Source organism: Arachis ipaensis, chromosome B3 (assembly GCF_059453495.1).
Source record: "Arachis ipaensis isolate K30076 ecotype BB chromosome B3, ASM5945349v1, whole genome shotgun sequence".
In the NCBI taxonomy this organism is placed as follows: domain Eukaryota; kingdom Viridiplantae; phylum Streptophyta; class Magnoliopsida; order Fabales; family Fabaceae; genus Arachis; species Arachis ipaensis.
Genome location: NC_142438.1, coordinates 4185615 through 4204139, shown reverse-complemented (window position 1 = coordinate 4204139; position 18525 = coordinate 4185615). Strand labels below are relative to the sequence as shown.

Sequence of the window (18525 nt, the reverse complement as noted above, 5' to 3'; positions counted from 1 at the left end):
GTAACTCAATAGTCCATTGTACAAATAATCTATTGACTCCCTAACAGAACTCTTTTAAAATTTATACACATAAATTAATAAAATTTACATATTAAAAATAATTTAATATTTATACTGATCTAACAAAAATATACTAAAAATTACTGCCCTAAAAAATTCTAATATATTTATTGATATCACAATATATATGATTAACAAAATTTCGCGTAAAATTGTTTGTTCTAAATCTACGAAAATAACAAAAGTAAAGTAAAAAAAGATAAAGATTTGGATAAGGAAGATAACAGAAGAAGAGGTTCAGTTACAGAGTCAACGGCATATAACTGTTCGGTCAAGCGAAAGAGAGAAGGAAATAGAAGCCACGCGCGTAAGTGTGCGCGTGGATCTGTTATTTTCAGTTTTTTTTCTCATTCATTGGACACACTCGTTTTTAGTCCATTACATAATAACAACACAACCTTATGTATGTTCTTGTCTTTGCCCACCACTTTCTCTGATTCTCTCTCTCTAAATAATTTTCATCATATCATATACTCTCTCCTTTCATCATCACCAGCTTTTAATTTCCCTTTGATTTTGATTTAGATTCACATATAAAGTAGTTGTTGTTGCTTACATGTGTCTTAATTCTTACTAATCTTATTATATAAACCTCTCATAATTATTTATTATTATTGGTTCTTCTTTCAGACATTACCTTTTTTCTTTCTTTTGCTTCAAACCTTTGTATATATAAATACAATCTCTTCCTTTCAATTCCCGAATGTTCGTTACAGGGTGTATGACCAACCTCCCCACCATGCCACCCTCTAATTTCAACCATCAATCATGGTGCTAGAACAAGAACAAGAAGAAGAAGAAGAAAAAGAAGAAGCACAACGAGGTTAGATTCTTTCTTTATTATTATTATTATTTTTTTATAAATTTTCCTTTTGTATAAGTTATGCAGCTTTATGGTTCCTTTTATATATACAATGTTTGGTGTGAGTAGTTCTGAACCCAGGTTTTTTTATGATTCTGGATGCAGGAAGAAGTATCAATTAATCAACAGTTTCTGGAACATATTATGAGAGCTAAGAATTGATCTGTGGAGCATTTTGATTACTTATTTGGTTTTGGTGATGGTTGGGATTATAATCTCTCCTTTGAGTTGCTTCAAGGAGATGATTCTTGCTATCTGGGATGAAAGATGGTAGTTTTGATCTGGGTTTTTGCTGGTAGGAAGAAAAGAAGGTTCTGAAATTCTATAACACTAGAATTAGTTAGGGTTCAATTTAGAAAGGGATTCATTAAGGTTGTTGAATTCAATGGCTACACCAACAGTGCAGCAGGAAGCTGCGGCTGTGGCCGCTACTCCAAGGAAGAAAATGACCAAGCAATTGACCGGGAAGCGCGACGACACGACCCTGCACTCGGCAGCGAGAGCAGGGAACTTGGCTCTCATAAAGGACACACTTAGTGGTGCTGAAGAGGGTCAACTTCATGAGTTGTTGGCAAAGCAGAACCAAGCTGGGGAAACAGCCCTTTATGTTGCTGCTGAGTATGGTTATGTTGATTTGGTTAAGGAGATGATTCGGTATTATGATCTCGCTGATGCCGGAATCAAGGCTAGGAATGGTTTTGATGCACTCCACATTGCTGCTAAACAAGGGGATCTAGGTATATTTCTTTGTTGTTTGTTGTTTTTGTGTTCAATTTGGTTTACATGAGACCTTGTTTTGAACCTTTTTCTTGATTGATTTTGCAGATGTGTTGAAGATCCTTATGGAGGCTCATCCTGAATTATCAATGACCGTGGATCCCTCGAACACCACGGCTTTGCACACAGCCTCGACACAAGGGCATACTGAGATAGTGAAGTTTCTATTAGAGGCAGGTAGTAGCTTGGCAACCATAGCTAGAAGCAATGGGAAAACAGCTCTGCATTCTGCAGCAAGAAACGGACATTTGGCTGTTGTAAAGGCACTTTTAGAGAAGGAGCCTGGGGTTGTGACACGGACCGATAAGAAGGGCCAGACCGCACTTCACATGGCGGTGAAAGGGCAGAATCTTGAGGTGGTGGAGGAGTTGATAAAAGGGGATCCCTCATCAGTAAACATGATTGATAATAAGGGTAATACGGCTTTGCATATTGCAACCCGGAAGGGTAGAGCTCAGGTAAATTAAGATTATCCTTGCCATTGTTGTTCTAAATTTTATACAAATAGTTCATATGGATTGTTCTGAATTGGGATGACAATAAATAGATTGTGGTTTATATCATCATCTCCCTTATATGTCCTTGCATGTTTGGAAATTCATTGGGAGGCCTAGAATTGATTTTAGGAGGAACTGAGAATTGAGGAAGTTAAATTGAATTTGTTGGTTTTAATGTTGTTTGATCTCTGACCCTCATGATCAACTAGAATTGATTTTAAGAGAAGCGAAAATTTTTAAGACAGAATCATGATCAACTTGGGTTGGTCGAGGGGTTAGCTCACTCGTCCGCTTAAGCAAGTGTTGGCAAACCTTAAATGGAGTTCAGATCCGCAGCATATTAGTTCTTGGTCTGTCGGATTGGGGGTTACTAAGAAATAAAAGTAAAAATAATGCAGTTCTAGTTAAAGGCAGGGTCTGAACTATGAGTTTTTGTTTGTGCAGATTGTGAAGTTGCTTCTTGGACAAAAAGAAACAGACACCACAGCAGTTAATAAATCCGGCGAAAGTGCATTAGACACTGCTGAGAAAACTGGGAACTCCGAAATCAAAGCCATACTTTCGGAACACGGTGTTCAAAGTGCCAAAGCCATGAAGCCAAAGCCAACAACAGCAGCTAGAGAGTTGAAACAAACAGTGAGTGACATAAAGCATGAAGTCCATTATCAATTAGAACACACGCGCCAGACCAGAAAGCGCGTCCAGGGAATCGCCAAGCGCATCAACAAGATGCATGCTGAAGGACTCAACAATGCAATCAACTCAACCACTGTGGTTGCTGTCCTCATTGCCACAGTTGCCTTTGCAGCTATCTTCACAGTTCCTGGCCAATTTGTTGATGATCCAAAAAACATTCCTAAAGGGATGTCCCTTGGGGAAGCAAACATAGCCCCTACGGCTGCATTCATCATTTTCATTGTCTTCGATTCCATTGCGCTGTTCATCTCCCTAGCCGTCGTGGTGGTGCAGACCTCGATCGTGGTCATAGAGAGCAAAGCTAAGAAGCAGATGATGGCTATCATTAACAAGCTAATGTGGCTGGCTTGTGTGCTTATCACTGTGGCATTCTTGGCACTTTCATTCATAGTTGTTGGAAAAGATCAAAAGTGGCTTGCAATTGGAGTCACAGTTATAGGAACAACTATAATGGCTACAACATTAGGATTAATGTGTTACTGGGTCATTAGGCACAGAATTGAGGCATCAAATTTGAGAAGCATAAGGAAGTCTTCAATGGGAAGCAGGTCAAGATCATTTTCAGTTTCTGTTATGTCAGATACTGAGATACTAAACAATGAGTATAAAAAAATGTATGCGATTTAGAATTATTTTATAGAGAGCTGCTAAGTCATGTTCTCTTTTTTTCCATGGCTAGTTGGAGCTATATATCAAATACAAAGTGAAGCCTTCTTAATGTATATATATCACTTTGCTCATCCATATCTATTTCTGTCTCTCAATATAATGGGCTCATTTCTTTTTCTTCTAGTACTTGTTTTATAAAAATAATTATTTATTTCATTTTCTGAATTATTTGTTTGTGTTTCCCAGAATAAAAAGAAAATAAACATTTTTTTTTTTTGCATTTTTTAGAAGTAAGTAGAGGCTTGCTTCTATTTTTGACAAAAGTAGTTGAAAAGGGAGATAATTTAAAGATTTGTTATGGTTAATGCTTACAATAAATGCTTTCTTAAATTTATCTTTATAATTTTTTAAAAGACAATCTAACCTTATATTATTAATTAAACTAATATATACACACACACTACAAAAATACTATTTTAGCTTAAATTAAATATTTTATATCTTAGTAAAATTAAATTTATATTCAAATATTGAATACTATTGTAAACTATGAACATTATTAGTGTTTTAGTAAAAATATTTAGAATATTTTATTGATTATTGATTATGTGCATGTTTGGGCGCCATTATTTTGTTAAGAAAAGATCTTTTTTCAATGAAAAAAGATCTTTTTTTATTTTTTAACGTGTTTGGCAAATTTCTAGTAGTAAAAGTAAAAGCACTAGTAAAATCAAAAAAAGATCTTTTTTGAGAAGCTGTAATTTACATCTTTTTTTAAAAGATCTTTTTTCCTTAAAAAAAATTGTTTTTCATGTAATAAATGAATAAAAAAGTACTTTTATATTGTTATACCCAAACATAATTGATAGATAAAAAGACCTTTTTACATAACATATCCAAACATAAAATTACTTTTACTTCTTTATAAGATCTTTTAAGAAAAGATAACTCGAAAAAAGATCTTTTCTTAAAAGCTTACCCAAACAAGCCCTATGTAAAGAATATTAAATAATGAGTTATCTAAAAGTAATTATTAATATAATATTTTTCTAAACATAAGAATAACCTTTTGAAAACTCTCCAAAAGAGAGAAGAAAAGCAAACTTTGGCACCAAAGCCCCAATCTCCATTATTCGGGGGATCATCAACACGCCGAACTGAATTTGAAAGCTTAAAATTCGAAAATCGAAAGCAGTTTGTGCGTGTAATTGAGAACAGCCATGGACGAAGAATTGCTTGAGCTTCAGCGACAATTCCAATTCGCTCAGCAAGCCAAGTCCAGCATTCGATTATCTGAGCGAAACGTCGTCGAGTTGATCCAAAAGCTTCAACAACTCCAAATCATCGATTTCGAGCTCCTTCACACCGTTTCTGGCAAAGAATACATCACTCTCGTAAGCTTCACAGTTATTCACGAAGAAACAAAACACCGATTAGTTTCCATTTTTCAGCATTTTTTTCTTCTTAATTTCAAATTAATACTACTCTTTTGTTTATTTTGATGCACTGTGATGTTATAAGTGATGTTAATCGAATTCAATTGATTTTATGCGATCGCGAAATGTTATCAGGATCAATTGAGGAACGAAATGGTTTCTGAGGTTAGAAAATTAGGGCGCGTTTCGGTGATTGACCTTGCGGACACTACTGGTGTTGACTTGTACTATGTTGAGAAGCAGGCTCAGCGCATTGTGGCGGATCACGCTGAGTTCATGCTGAATCAGGGGGAAATCATGTCCGAATCGTACTGGGATTCGGTCGCCGAAGAGGTTAACGAAAGGCTTCAAGAATGCAGCCAGATCGCGCTCACGGAACTCGCTGCACAGCTTAATGTTGGATTGGACTTGGTTGCGTCCATGTTGGAGCCGCGACTCGGCACTATGGTGAGTTCACTGAGTGTTTTGTTAGCTTCGGAATGGCGATAGATGTTGATATGTTCATTGAATATCTTGTGTCTGTTCTGTCAACTTTAAACTGCATTGGAGCTGTTTTGATTAGATCAGTGAGTGTTTCATGTTGTGTTAACTTTGGAAATTGGAATGGCATTGGAGCTGTTTTGACAAGTTCCCCTAGTGTTTCTCATGTGTTATGTAACCTTTGGAATGACATCGGAGTTATATTTTATGAGTGTTGTTGATCTTTGGGACAGGTGAAAGGAAGGCTTGAGGGAGGGCAATTGTATACTCCCGCCTATGTGGCCCGCATGAATGCAATGGTTCGGGGGGCAGCAAGGGGAATCACAGTGCCAACAAATTTGACGGTGTTGTGGAGCTCATTGCAGCAGTTACTGCAGGAAATGGGCGGAACCGGTGGTGTGGCGGTTGATGGATCTTTCTTCCAATCTTTGTTTAATGGACTTGTGAAGGAAGGCGAGATTCAAGGATCAGTTCGTGCAGGAGTACATTGGACACCAGCTGTAAGTGACATGTTTCAATCGATTATGCATTGTCAAAGTGATGTCTAGATTAAGGTTTTATGGTTTCTTTCTTGGGCCTTTGTTTTGGTTGAACCCTTGATGATCCTTCTCTCAATGTTTGGTTGGCAACAATTGGAAGCATTTTTAAATTCTTTTGATGTATTGCATTTCCAGTTTTTACTCTTAATCCTCTGATTGACAGTGTCCAACGTGGTAGTATTAAATTGCTCTGCTATCTACGTTGGTGCTAATAACTTAGTTCCTCTTTCAAACGTTAAGGGAATTTATTATGGTTTTCACTTCTTACATCACATTACAGGTGTTTGCCATTGCTCAGAAGGAATCTGTGGATTCATTTTTTTCACAGGTATGACTCACTTCTCATTACTCTGTTTTGTTGACCATATTCAATCTTTTTTATATTTATAGTACATCATCTGAGCTAGATGGCTGTATAATCTTTTCCAGTTGTATTCTTTGTCTTTATCGTTCATGTTGTGCTGCCTTTCATTGCATGCTTTAGAATTCTTTTATCAGCTATGAGGTTCTGCACAAACTTGGAATCCCACAGCCCATTCAGTTCTTGCAGGTAAGCAACTTGTCACCATTTCAATTCTTTTTTCCAAATAAAGAATACAATGATCATGCACCCACTCCTGTTTATTGAGTTAAAGTATACACTCTTTATAGTGCCTTAATCTCTTAGTCTGCTGTCCCTTAAAGACTGACACATGTCATTCTTTATTTATCTTCACAAATTGAAGTTCTTTTGAATTAATTATCATGTTGCTCGTAGTTTGTTATTTTATTTTATTTATGAAAATATTTTTGTTTTCGTATTTTTAAAGATTTTATCTGAATCTAAAAATACCATGCAGTGTATAGGATATAACATATGTTACATGAATATCTTATATTATACCATTTGTTTGCCTAGCTTATGTGATGAAGTCTAAGTTTGTGCAATCCAATTTAGTCCAGATATCCTGAAGGAAAACCTCTAGTCACAACATTTGTTCACCAATCTATGATTGACATGTTAGATGCTGCTACTGAGGATGCTATTGAACGTGGTAGTTGGTAAGGTCCTTATTATGTTCCTTGTGTACCTTTATAGCAAGTCATGTTTGTTCCTTGTGTCCTGACATAACAGTGTCGCAGGAGTGATTCTCTTTCCTTGTTGCCCTCATCTTTCACACCTCAAGATGCAGCTAAAATGCTGTCCCTCTGTCAATCTGTTCAATTGGCTCTCAAGGTAATATTTGAGTTTGATTACAATCTACATCGTAAAATTTATGCTCCCCTCATCTGTTGATAAACATAATTTACCTTGCAGTCTAATAAAGCGCACATTTTTGGAGAATTTTATGTATTAAGCAGCAGCTTTATGAAGGTATGGTGATTAATATAAGTAATAAAAAGGTACTGATGAATAAAAGATCACTATCTGCTGCTATTTTTCTCATTGGTTTCCTGGTGCCATTTTTTCCTTTCTATAGGACATATGTGATCGCGTGGTGAAAGAGTTGGAGACATTAGGCGTTTCAGGGTCTTTTGGCTCTAAGATGTCTGATGATCTACAAGTAACCAATGAAGCAAAAGGATACGATTCAGGAAGGTTGAACGAGTCCAATGAAATGGCAAGTGATGCTGGGGCCAACAAGCATTCTGATAAAGGGTCCAAGAAAAAAAAGGGGAAAGCCACTGGAAATGCAGCAGCAAATCTATCTGAAAGTGGTCCAGATAACCAGGAACAGGCATCCACAAAATCTAAGAAAAACCAGAGAAAGAGCAAGGATACATCGTCACAAACATCAGATTCAAAGTCAGGTTCAAGGAAAGAATCAGTTAAAATGAAGGACGACCATCTTAGTAGTCCCTCAGAAGAATGGATCGTGCAGAAAATTACTACCCTGTTTCCCGAGTTTGAAGAACAAGGTCTGTTGATTCTGACTTCAAATCTTTCCTTTCTTCCTATACAAGTTATTCTGTATTCTCAAATGCAGTGCTATAAATTTGACAGGTCTAGATGATCCTGAAACAATTCTTGAGCCTTTGGCTAACAAATTAAGGCCTACAATAATCAGTTCTTGGATGGAGAAAAGGAAGGCATTACTAACAGAAAATGCAGACAGAATGAAACGATTGCTTGATAATTTGCAGAAGAAACTTGATGAGGTTTGCTAAAGTGGCACAAACACAACTTCTGTGGTCTTTTATACATACAGTTTACTATCTTAATTGTTTTTTCTGTGTTTCCCTGGTGGCAGTCTTTCTTAAACATGCAGCTCTATGAAAAAGCCTTGGAATTGTTTGAAGATGATCAATCAACTTCTGTAAGTTCTGTTATGTTTTTTAGAAGTTCAATTCTTCTGTTTTCATTGTTGAAATGTGCAAATTGACATGTAAATGATGGCAGGTTGTTTTACATAGGCATTTACTAAGAACAGTAGCAGCTCCTATGGTGGATATGCTTCTTCATGATCTGGTAATTCTACACAATGAACTGTTTGTAAACGTAATATATATCTTGAGGGTTTAATATGGTCTAAAGCAATAGATTCATCATCTGCAGGATGAACACAACAAATTGAAGAATGGTGTTGAGGTTCAGGAGGCTCCAAGTTCTGAATCTATTTCAGTTAGTCCTGGAGACAGAGTTGCAATTGTAAGAATAAGATGTTATTTGCATCAACGTCTGTATTGGTATTGTGTTTGCTGCTGAGCATTAGCAGGAGCCATAGAATGAGTACTTACATTTTGTTTATTATTTCCTTTTGTAGTCCAAGAGTTTTCCTAGACCTCTTGCAAATAAGGCTCTTGCTGTTGTAGAAGCATTGGAGGGAAAGGTTGGCATTTCTAATTTTGCAACAAATCTTGTTGTTAAGGTTTATGTAATTCATTGTCAACCATTTTTCAATTTACAGTTGCAACCAGTTGGGTGAAAATATCGTTTTTCTTAAGCATCAAAACTATTATCCTCTCTGATTTGTGAACAGTATAATTAGAAGTTGAATTTGAATGTTCAAAACAGAATGTTGAAGTATTCATGGACGCATTTAGAGCAGTAACTGAAGAGAGGTAATGTGTCTATTATTTTGTTGAGCTTCAGGAATGATTTGACCTCCAGTGCTTCTGTAGTGATTCAAGCCTTGCAATGTGATTTGATCTTGAATATTCTTTTTTTCCCTCAGTGCATTGCCTTTGAAAAGACTCGACAAGAAACTCGAAAGAACACTTTTACATTCATATCGTAAGGTATTTATGCTTTCACCCGCATAAAGCTTTATCAGAATTTGTTTGAAGCTACTAGATTCACAAATATACTGTCAATAACACTGGTAATGTATTAAATATCAGATTGGTAGATCAACTGAAAATTACCCAAAATATTTATGAATAAGTTCTTTTCAGCTCAAAGGAAAATTCTAATTTAAGTCCTGAGGAACAAATTTCCAATCAGGGGAAAATATTTATCAGAGTTGGCCTACCATTAACTTTTGTTATTGAATATCAGGAATTAACATCCCAAGTTTCTGCTGAGACTGACCCTGTATCCCTTCTGCCAAAAGTTGTGTCATTACTTTATATCCAGGTAACTTTGGTTGCTTCCACACCCCCTCTCTCTTTCTGAAGCCTCCCATCTCCTTACTGTTTTCTTCCACTTTTGTACAGGTTTACCATAAAGCTCTTCAAGCCCCTGGAAGGGCGATCTCTGTTGCTATTTCCCAATTGAAGGTATGTTCTCTCTCTGTGGGTTAACATCACACTGAATATGAATATTTTAGGCTTATTTAGATTGTATGATTGTATCTATGATGGTAATATAGACAAATTTTGGCACCTTTGGCAGGACTGTATTTCATGCAATCATATAATATTTTACATTATCATATTTCAAAAGTCTTCGGAGATTTATTTTTTCACGTCTTAAAACCTTTCAGGATAAGCTCGATGAGTCAGCACACAAGGTATTGACGGATTATCAAGCTGCTACAGTGACTCTCTTAGCACTGTTATCAGCTGCACCTGGTGATGTGAGTATTACTTATCAAGCTTGCTTGCATGTTGCATTTTGTACATCTATTGGCTGAGTTCATTTAAAATAGTTGTCCCCACTAAATGAACTTAGTTCAAATTAGTAAGTAAACTAAGGGAGGAAATTTTTTTTATTGAAAAGGTTAAGATTTTAAATTTCGTAGAATAATATATGTATATAAATTTTTATCTGTAATAAGTAAAAACCTTTGCATTCTTGGTTTCTTAACAAATGTCCTGCTTGTTAGGAAAAAACTTAAATTTTCATCGACATTTCAAAAAAGCTAGATAAGAATTCTAGTTTTCATCCTTTTAATGAACTCTTTGCACAAACGTTTTTAATAGAATCTTTTATCTTTAAAAAGTAGAAACAGAAACCACTTACTCAGTTAACTTTACTCTGAAAAGCCGACCATGCCGGCAATCATGAAGAAGCAAAATATTCGTTTTTCTTTTAATATTATGATCACCTAATTTCAATATCACTGAATAATTGGAAAATGTATACATTGTAAATTACCATGTTTTCGCCCCCATGTTTTATAGGAAGACGATTGTGCATCTGATAGAATTTTGAGTAAAAGGGAACTTCTGGAGAGTCAAATGTGGGATCTCAAAAGCTTAGTTTTGACCAACACACAACAATCTTCATAAATAACATATCACACCTCAATCAAGCAGGGATGCATTTCACACAACAATTATTCAGTGATGTCTAGTTCCTTAAGTGAAAGCTTATGACAATTGTGTAGACTAGAGAATTTTTACAATTTTATTTTAGACAGTACAAAGATCATTTTTACTAATTCATCCCGCATAAAGTTCGATACTCGGGTGTTTTCCATACTTAAATTTCTGCTTAACAAACTTTAGATATTCTGAGCCAGAGCCTCATTGATATACTACCAAATAATTTGGAACCTAAAGACAATTTTTCATACCCATTTGTTATGGATTAGATCACTTAAAATATCAAGCAATATTCTAATTGATTTAATATGAAAGCCGAAAGAGCTATATAATCCGAAATGAAATAAATACTTTTACCACTCCGATGAGTATGATGTAAACCCAACTACAATCGAACAGGGGAAAGGGCAAATTATGTCATGCAATGGGAGCGTAAATTTGCAAAATTAAACAATCCTATAATCAACTTCCACTTTGTACACACAAATCATTGGCCAAAAACAAACTCTTAAATGAAATTCTAATTCGCAACAGATTAGTCTTTGACTGGTCAGATTGAGATATCCTAACAAGTTAAGATTAATTAAATCATTATTCAGCTAGCTGTGAACTCTGAAGCATAATTCCTAGGAACCATATCAAATATTGACAAAGGTGCTTTTCTTTTCTGTGCATTGGAGCTAGGGGGCAGACAAAATCCGTCAGATAACTAGGTTATCGAAATACCTATGTATCATAATTCTTTTGTTCAAATTGGGGCAGTTAAAGATGAAATGCTTGGATCACTCAAGCGACATATAGTACGAGAAAGCCCAAACTAAAGGAATACTTATGCTAATGACTTTCTGAGGAATTAAAATCCAGAATGAAAATTTACAGTTGAAACTCTACAATAAAGGTTCTGATTCCTACTCAATGCTGTGGTAGAGGCGGTCTCTTTTCCAACATTTCATAATGTAGAACAAAGTTATCCTGCAAGGATTTTTTTTTCATTAGAGGCCAGGGATAAAAGGAAAACAATTAAACATTGGAACACGAGAAATAGTTTTAAGAACACTACGAATACTATTATGTATAAAGCTAACCTTGCGAACAGTTTCAAATGTGTTTGGATCGAAACAGTGATAAGATCCTCTCTCGTATGTGTTCGTTTTAACAAGGGGCTCCATGTTGGGAACTCTTATAAACCAGAAACGATTCTCTTTGTGATAATACCAACCTCTATTGTGCCTGAAAGCAACAACCACCTACCTTGTTAGAAATTATTGATCAGAGGAAAACAATTTAGATTTTAATTCAGGAGTTCCTGCCAATATACGTTTTGCAGTAGGAATACTCAAACTCCGTGACTGATTAACAAAGAAAGGTTAGCAAGTATTGACTGAATTAACCATTAATTGCTCCCAAATTGTAACAATCCCAACATAATTGGGAAATAAGCCCTAACCACAGAAAATAAAATATAAATAACAAAAAAAGGATGAATTGGAGGGTATGTGCATACAGCTCATTTGCAGCATATAATTGTGCTTCGTCTTTGGGCATGCTGCAACCAAGAAAAAAAAGTGGTTAATTATAATACTAAGCAAGCCAATTAGAAACCGAGTAAGATGTAATTGCAAACCTGTAGAATATGTAAAACAATGTTTCCACCGAAAACTTTGAAAAGTAACCTTGCTGCATCATGCAATAAGCAGTAAGCCTAATGAAGGATTTGCAAATAAAGAAATCGATTCAATAGCATAATTTAAAAACCTCACATGTAAAGCAGGGGGCTGCTTTGCGTAATAACATTGTGGCACATTAAACTCTGGATCACCCTTTGCAGGTTCATCAGACCATGGAGACCCAAACGTCTTGTGTAGATTTTCCGATGAATTCAAATTTAATCCAAGTGTAGTAAGATCAATTCCAAGTGCAAGAGATGTCAAGTCTGGATCACTCATCCTGATCACACTTAACAAGCCAAGCAAACCAAATGGATCTGGTGTGGATTGTGCAGTTTGCATAGCTTTCATGCCCTGATCCCGAAACGACTGATTTACGGCTGACATTTGAAGGCGGAACTGCGACTGATTCTGGTGCTGTTGATACTGCTGGAGGATCTGGTCATACTGACCCATACTAGAGACTGTATTTGGAGAATTTAGTGGCCTTAATCCAATCCCAGGAGGTCCACTTGCCTAGAACCAATCCAGAAGTGGTTAGGATGGCTGAAATCTTGCTTCAGAATGAATATTAAAGTCAAGCAAACTAGAGAAAGAACGAGGCTTATTCATTACAACAGCAATTTAGAGAGCATGCAGACCTGCGAATGATAAGTTGAATGTGTAGATGGAAAAATATCTGATCCATGTAGATGGAGAAGATCCTGGTTGTTTACAGATGAAAATGAGACACCACCACTACTCACCGAAGGAGCATGTTGTTGTTGCTGTTGTGTACGATGTGATGAATATGTTCCCCCCAAGCTAAAACCAGCAGACCTCCCCATCTGCATATTACAAGGATAGAATAATAAGTGAGGAATATATATATATATATATAAAGATTTCTTAGTCTTTAAACATGCAACTCACCGGGAAATGTTGAGATTGCATCATTGGTACAGCATTGTCATGAAGCTGTTCTTTCTGGTGCATATCCATAGCATAATCAGCATTGCCACCTGTAAAAATAAATAATATAATATGGTTACTGAATTAAAGATCTGCGAACTAAGGTAACCAAAAATAAGGAGAATCACTAAGTTGTCATTTAATCAAAGCAATCAAAGCTCCAACAGTGTGGCATCACGAATTCGTCTTAAGGAGAATCACTAAGTTGTCATTTACGAGACATTTTAGCATCCTCACTAGATCTATAACCGATCATTTAATCACTTGATGAGATACAAACCAGGAAACCATATGCTTATTTAACACCTTACACGACTTATAATGTCAGAATATAATAAACAAAGCAATAAAACCAAGCACCAAAGGAACTAAGGTAGATATGCACGTAAATCCATCAAACTTTTCAAAAGAGAAAGTGCATAATTCAGTCTATAACTCAACTCTCTAAGAAGAGACTCTTTAAACAACAAATCATAATGCAACTATACAAAAAAACTATTTGATAACATAAAACAGCCAAAATTGCTAGAAAGAAATGCACAACAGCCAATCAGGTCACATATCTTCTCCAGTTACTACACCTTTGAATCCTGGCAAAGCTGGGAAATCTTCATTTTGAATACTAAACTCTTGGTTTTGTTGAACGATGGGACTAAGACCCTGCTTCCGTAAAGAACCTGAGACATGTTTGTACAATAAATCATCATAAAAGAAAGTGGACAAATGTCTCAAATGCAAAGGAAAATTTTCGTTTGCATACCCAATTGTCCTTGAGGCCCTCCAGCAGAACTAGGTCGACTAGTCAGTTGAGGGAAGTCATTCATGTCAAAAGGAGAATTATCACTCGAGTTTACATCATTCAACATACCCATAACATGGCTTTGTGAAAGTGGACCACCAGCATTGGGATAAGAGTTCCCTAGCATTGAAATCACCTGCGGAGATCCTGAATCAAGAAGCTCTTGTCACCACTAAAGAAATACTTCAAAACCTATGGTAAGCTCAAATGAGTATCAATCATAGGAAAAATATTTATGCATTCAACATGCATAAAAACAAATATAAATGATTTCATCAAGCATATTATATACAAATCTAAAACAACCAGCAGTTCTTTAACAGTTTTCAACATGTGGAAGCGAACAATGTGGTTGCATAGAAGAAGGCCAACTAGTTGGACAAGCTGAACCAATGCAAACAGAAAATAAAGTCATCTTCTATATGGCTGCACTTGGACACTCATCATGCACAAAGCAAATGCAATTAGGGGACAGGGGTCACTGCATGAGAACATCTTTGTGGATAAGTATTGCTTCAACACCATTATAATGGACATCCATAAAAATACGTACCTTGTGGAAGCACACCACTCATCAATCGATTCTGTCCCTGTACTCCTAAGCCAGCAGATCCACTGTTTGCACTCAAATGACGGGATGTGAGACCAGGTACAGACAATCCTCCACCAGTCCTTCCAAGGTTCCCCCCTCCAACCATGTTTCCCACAGAACTTGTGATTCGAGGACCTGCATTTCCCAAAATTTGGGATACTCCCAATCCTGGAACAGCATTTCGGTTACCAATTGCAGCGGATGTTGGAAGAATCCCAGGAATAGAACCTCCAACTCCATTTGTGCTACTACTAAATCCAGGGTTTCCTACAACATTTATACCTCCTCTATTGGCAACTCCCGAGTGTCCATGGGCACTTCCATGAGATAGCTGCAAAATTTAATTGAGATAAATGAACCCCTGATAAATTATGTAACAGTAGGAAAAGGATGATAGGAAGAAGAGTTGATATTATGCACAATATTCTATTAACTACTCTACCAATCTATAGTGTAAAGAAACAAACAGATGACATAACAAATACCTGAGATAATGCAACAGGCAGATTGTTGGAACCAAACCTTCCACTAGAAAGGCTACCTGTTTGTTGCTGAACACCACCGGATGGGACACTATTTATTGTTGAGTTTCTTGATGTGAGTGTACCAGGCATGTTGGGTACATTAAAGCTCCCATGAATATTGTGCAGTCCTTGAAGGGATCCTGCACCAAGAACCTAGCAATTATACAACTAAATGGGACGAGAAAATGAATTAATGCCAGCAAAAGCTCCCCACCAGTATGATGAAAGACAGGGGAGGCTGCACCAGACTGACCAGAGAATGAAGTAGCAAAAGACCTCCCAGCACCATCTGGAAGATTTGAAGCAGAACCGTTCAGAGAAGACTGCAAGGAAATCTCAGTTAAAATTTACTTTTGTGATAGACATGTAGTAAAAGGAATAAAATCAAGACATGGGAACCAACATCCTAGGGAAACTGTACTAGACTGGAATTTAAGCACCTTCAAGCTAAACAACATGCATACAAGAAAGCGACTAAGTTCTAACACTCATTAAGTAACAGAAGTTAATCCCCAGTATAAGCCAGCTAATAGTCTGTCTGGTCAATTCCTAATAGAAAAACCCTAGTTTTCCTAATGCAACCAAACAAGCAGTTATTCAAACTATCCGAGAAAATTATAGTAAAAAGATCTGGTAGCCATGACAATGCAAAGTAATAAAAAGGGAAAGAACAAAAATTGAAAATCTTCTCCAAATGACAAAGAACAAAATGGGAAGCATTTCAAGGTATAAGGGAATACATTAAGTAGCCCTGACATTGCTCGAATTTCAACAGGCCAAACTATAAGTCATCCCTTTCCTGAGTCCTCCCCCTTGAACACCAACCTGAAGAGCGTTTTCCTTGCAACAAATCAACACAACCTATAGAGGATAAAAACAATAACTCGTAAGAATGAGCAAACTCTATATTTGTCCATAGGAGACACCAATAACTTACTGAAGCAGAAACCACAGTTAAAACTTAAAACTAATTATCAACACAGGACTGTCATACTAGAAAATAAAGAATCAAGAACAATGACTTAACCAAACACGTGGCAACACTGAAAAGTAACAATACATAAAAGAAATGACAGTGTTGAATGAACACACATTAAAACCAAGAAAATCCGCCAGATTCCTAACCTAAAACACTTAAACCAAGCTCGCAAGCTAAAAACACACTTCCAAATGCACATTAATCAGACATCATCCAAATTGCAGATTCCTCTATCATCTCACATCTTAAATTGAAAACAAAAATAAACCAAACGACAGTTCAATTGACGACAAATAGCTTCAGTTGCACGAACAAGAATTAGCATTAATAGCAGAAAATTAAATTCGAAGCTTAAGCACTGGAACCGTAAGATCTAAAACAGTAAAAATGATGAGTAGCGCAAACGCGAAGATCTAACTTCTAAGAGAATGAAATGAAGGAGTTGTAAGAGAGAGCACAGTAGATCGAAGCTGCGAACGAGTCGACTCGGCGATACCTCAAGGAGCAGATCGGAGCTGCAAGAAGGTTCTGAGTCAAAGAGCGAGTTCGTGAGCCCTAAATCGAAAACCAGAGAGAAAGATAGAAAGCGATAGGTATGAGCGAGAGAGAAAGAGAGAGAAAGGAAGAAGAGAAAACAAGATAGAGAGATAAAAGCTTCGGGTTGGGTTTGGGTTTGAGTTTGGGTTTGTGAAGACAGAGACAAGCGTTTGCGAATTTCTGTGATAAGTGGAAAAACGAAGGGGGAAAAATAAAATTATATATAATATATAATATATATTCAAGTTATATATATAATTAAGTATTAACTGCTGGTGAGGATTCTCCGCCAAGTCACCAACACCTTGGGCCTCATTTTTGAAAAGTTTATGCCACTTGAGAGTTGAGACTTGTGAGATTCCATGGAGTTATTCAAATTCAATTAAATCCAATTAGAATTGCTAAATAAATTTAATCTAATTGAAAAAACAAAAATACAATATGCAAACTAAAAATTTGTTATTAAATTAATTACTATATATTCATGTATAAATATAAAAAAAGTATTGGTAATCAATATTAATTGTGTACAATGTGTACAATAAATTAAAAACAGATAAAATTATAATTAAAAATTAAATTATTAATAAATTATTTAATTTTAAATTTTAAAATTTGAAAAATTAGAATTAGTATTTAAATCTATTCACGGTTATTCCTAATCTTACTGTAACTTCATATACACGTTCAAAACTCACAGTCATCTTTTCTGATCCTCACCTCGCATCACTTGCTATACCGACGCCACCGCATCCTCCCACCGACACTGTCCTCACCTCTGCTGGTCAGCTCCACGCGTCTCGCCCTCCGACGCTCAGCCTAACGTTGTTGCCGCTTTTTCGCGCTTCTCTCTTCCGAACCGAATTCACTTTCTCCCATTCCTTCAAGCCTCTTCTCATCGATGATACCATGCTCTTCTTCTTCGGATCCAAGCATGGTTAGCTTCTTTGAGATTTGAGCCCTATGCTTCACAACAGTGCCGCTTTCGTCATGCCTAGTCTTTTAAAACTATGTTTCACCCCAATAGTTGTTTCGTCTGTTTATTCATCATCTTCTTCTTCTATTTGAATGATCAATTTATGATGGTCATTTTAGTAGGTATGCGGATAGTTATTTTAATTTTTATATAGATGATTATTTTGCTTGGATTTGGTTTAGTTATATATAATTGAAATATGTTAGATGTTCAATTCATTAGGTCCTTAAGTGGATGGCTATTTTTACTAAGGGTGAGTGGCGTGTGGTAGCGACGGTGAAATGAGATGATTATCGGTGAAATGACTAACGGAATTTTTTAAAAATTTAAAATTTGAAATTGGAGAATTTGAAATTTGAAATTTGATGTGAAATAATTAAATGAGAATTTTTGAAGTTATTATTCATTTTTATTAAACTAAATAATCAACCCATTGTACACATTATCAAGATTTTTCATTGGCTCTCTAGCGAGATTCATAAATATATATTATTTAACTCATTTTTAATATGTATTTTTATGGTAAGAATTAATTTGGTGTCTATTTTTTTGTACACGTTTAGAATGATTGTTAAAAAATTTAATCAAAATTATAAATAATGTATTTGTATTGATTTATTTTTTACTTAAAAGTATGATGATTTGGTGAAAGAAACAAGTATTTGTTATTCCTATTAACGTTATTTTTAACTGTTTTAAAAATATTTTACGTATTAAATTGTGTGAAATATTAAATGTTTATGACTTAATATTTTGTTTTAAGTTATTGTTAAATGTTAATACTAATAGCGTTTGTTGAATACTATATTAACTTTACCTTTAATTTTATAGAAGAACCATTTTTAGAAAGTCAAA

General features: G+C 35.8%; 3 protein-coding genes and 1 non-coding gene across 12 annotated transcripts; 3 read left to right on the top strand and 1 right to left on the bottom strand.

The window, feature by feature from the left end:
• The first annotated feature begins 422 nt into the window (after positions 1–422).
• On the top strand, positions 423–3684 carry LOC107629150 (ankyrin repeat-containing protein At5g02620). Its single transcript, XM_016331856.3, has 4 exons — positions 423–883; positions 1028–1659; positions 1748–2157; positions 2641–3684. Exons 2-4 carry the CDS (start codon positions 1308–1310, stop codon positions 3517–3519), a joined length of 1641 nt encoding a protein of 546 aa, XP_016187342.1. The 5' UTR covers positions 423–883; positions 1028–1307; the 3' UTR covers positions 3520–3684.
• An 852-nt stretch (positions 3685–4536) lies between these two features.
• LOC107629152 (E3 UFM1-protein ligase-like protein) lies at positions 4537–10834 on the top strand. The gene is made up of 20 exons (XM_016331857.3): positions 4537–4895; positions 5073–5384; positions 5651–5917; positions 6237–6284; positions 6441–6506; positions 6894–6997; positions 7079–7172; positions 7254–7310; positions 7417–7855; positions 7941–8095; positions 8188–8253; positions 8337–8405; positions 8493–8585; positions 8701–8766; positions 8952–8998; positions 9112–9175; positions 9435–9512; positions 9593–9655; positions 9862–9954; positions 10502–10834. Exons 1-20 carry the CDS (start codon positions 4722–4724, stop codon positions 10607–10609), a joined length of 2463 nt encoding a protein of 820 aa, XP_016187343.1. The 5' UTR covers positions 4537–4721; the 3' UTR covers positions 10610–10834.
• Positions 10835–11288: 454 nt separating this feature from the next.
• LOC107629153 (NOT2 / NOT3 / NOT5 family) lies at positions 11289–16898 on the bottom strand. 9 transcript variants are annotated; one of them, XM_016331862.3, is made up of 15 exons: positions 16654–16898; positions 15919–16039; positions 15393–15501; positions 15140–15318; positions 14937–14985; positions 14616–14822; positions 14024–14209; positions 13845–13940; positions 13225–13313; positions 12954–13139; positions 12406–12828; positions 12270–12322; positions 12150–12191; positions 11731–11875; positions 11289–11617 (listed from the first exon to the last, which is right to left on the bottom strand). In XM_016331862.3, exons 2-15 carry the CDS (start codon positions 15934–15936, stop codon positions 11558–11560), a joined length of 1842 nt encoding a protein of 613 aa, XP_016187348.1. In that variant the 5' UTR covers positions 15937–16039; positions 16654–16898; the 3' UTR covers positions 11289–11557. The 9 variants fall into 9 exon arrangements, with proteins under 9 accessions (XP_016187348.1, XP_016187349.1, XP_088364720.1 ...); XM_016331863.3 differs by having other exon boundaries at positions 15432–15501; positions 16654–16896; XM_088508594.1 differs by having other exon boundaries at positions 15432–15501; positions 16576–16852.
• On the top strand, positions 15393–15473 carry LOC148569675 (small nucleolar RNA snoR35). The gene has a single exon (XR_015908970.1). It is a non-coding gene; the product is annotated as a small nucleolar RNA snoR35 (small nucleolar RNA).
• Positions 16899–18525: the final 1627 nt, after the last annotated feature.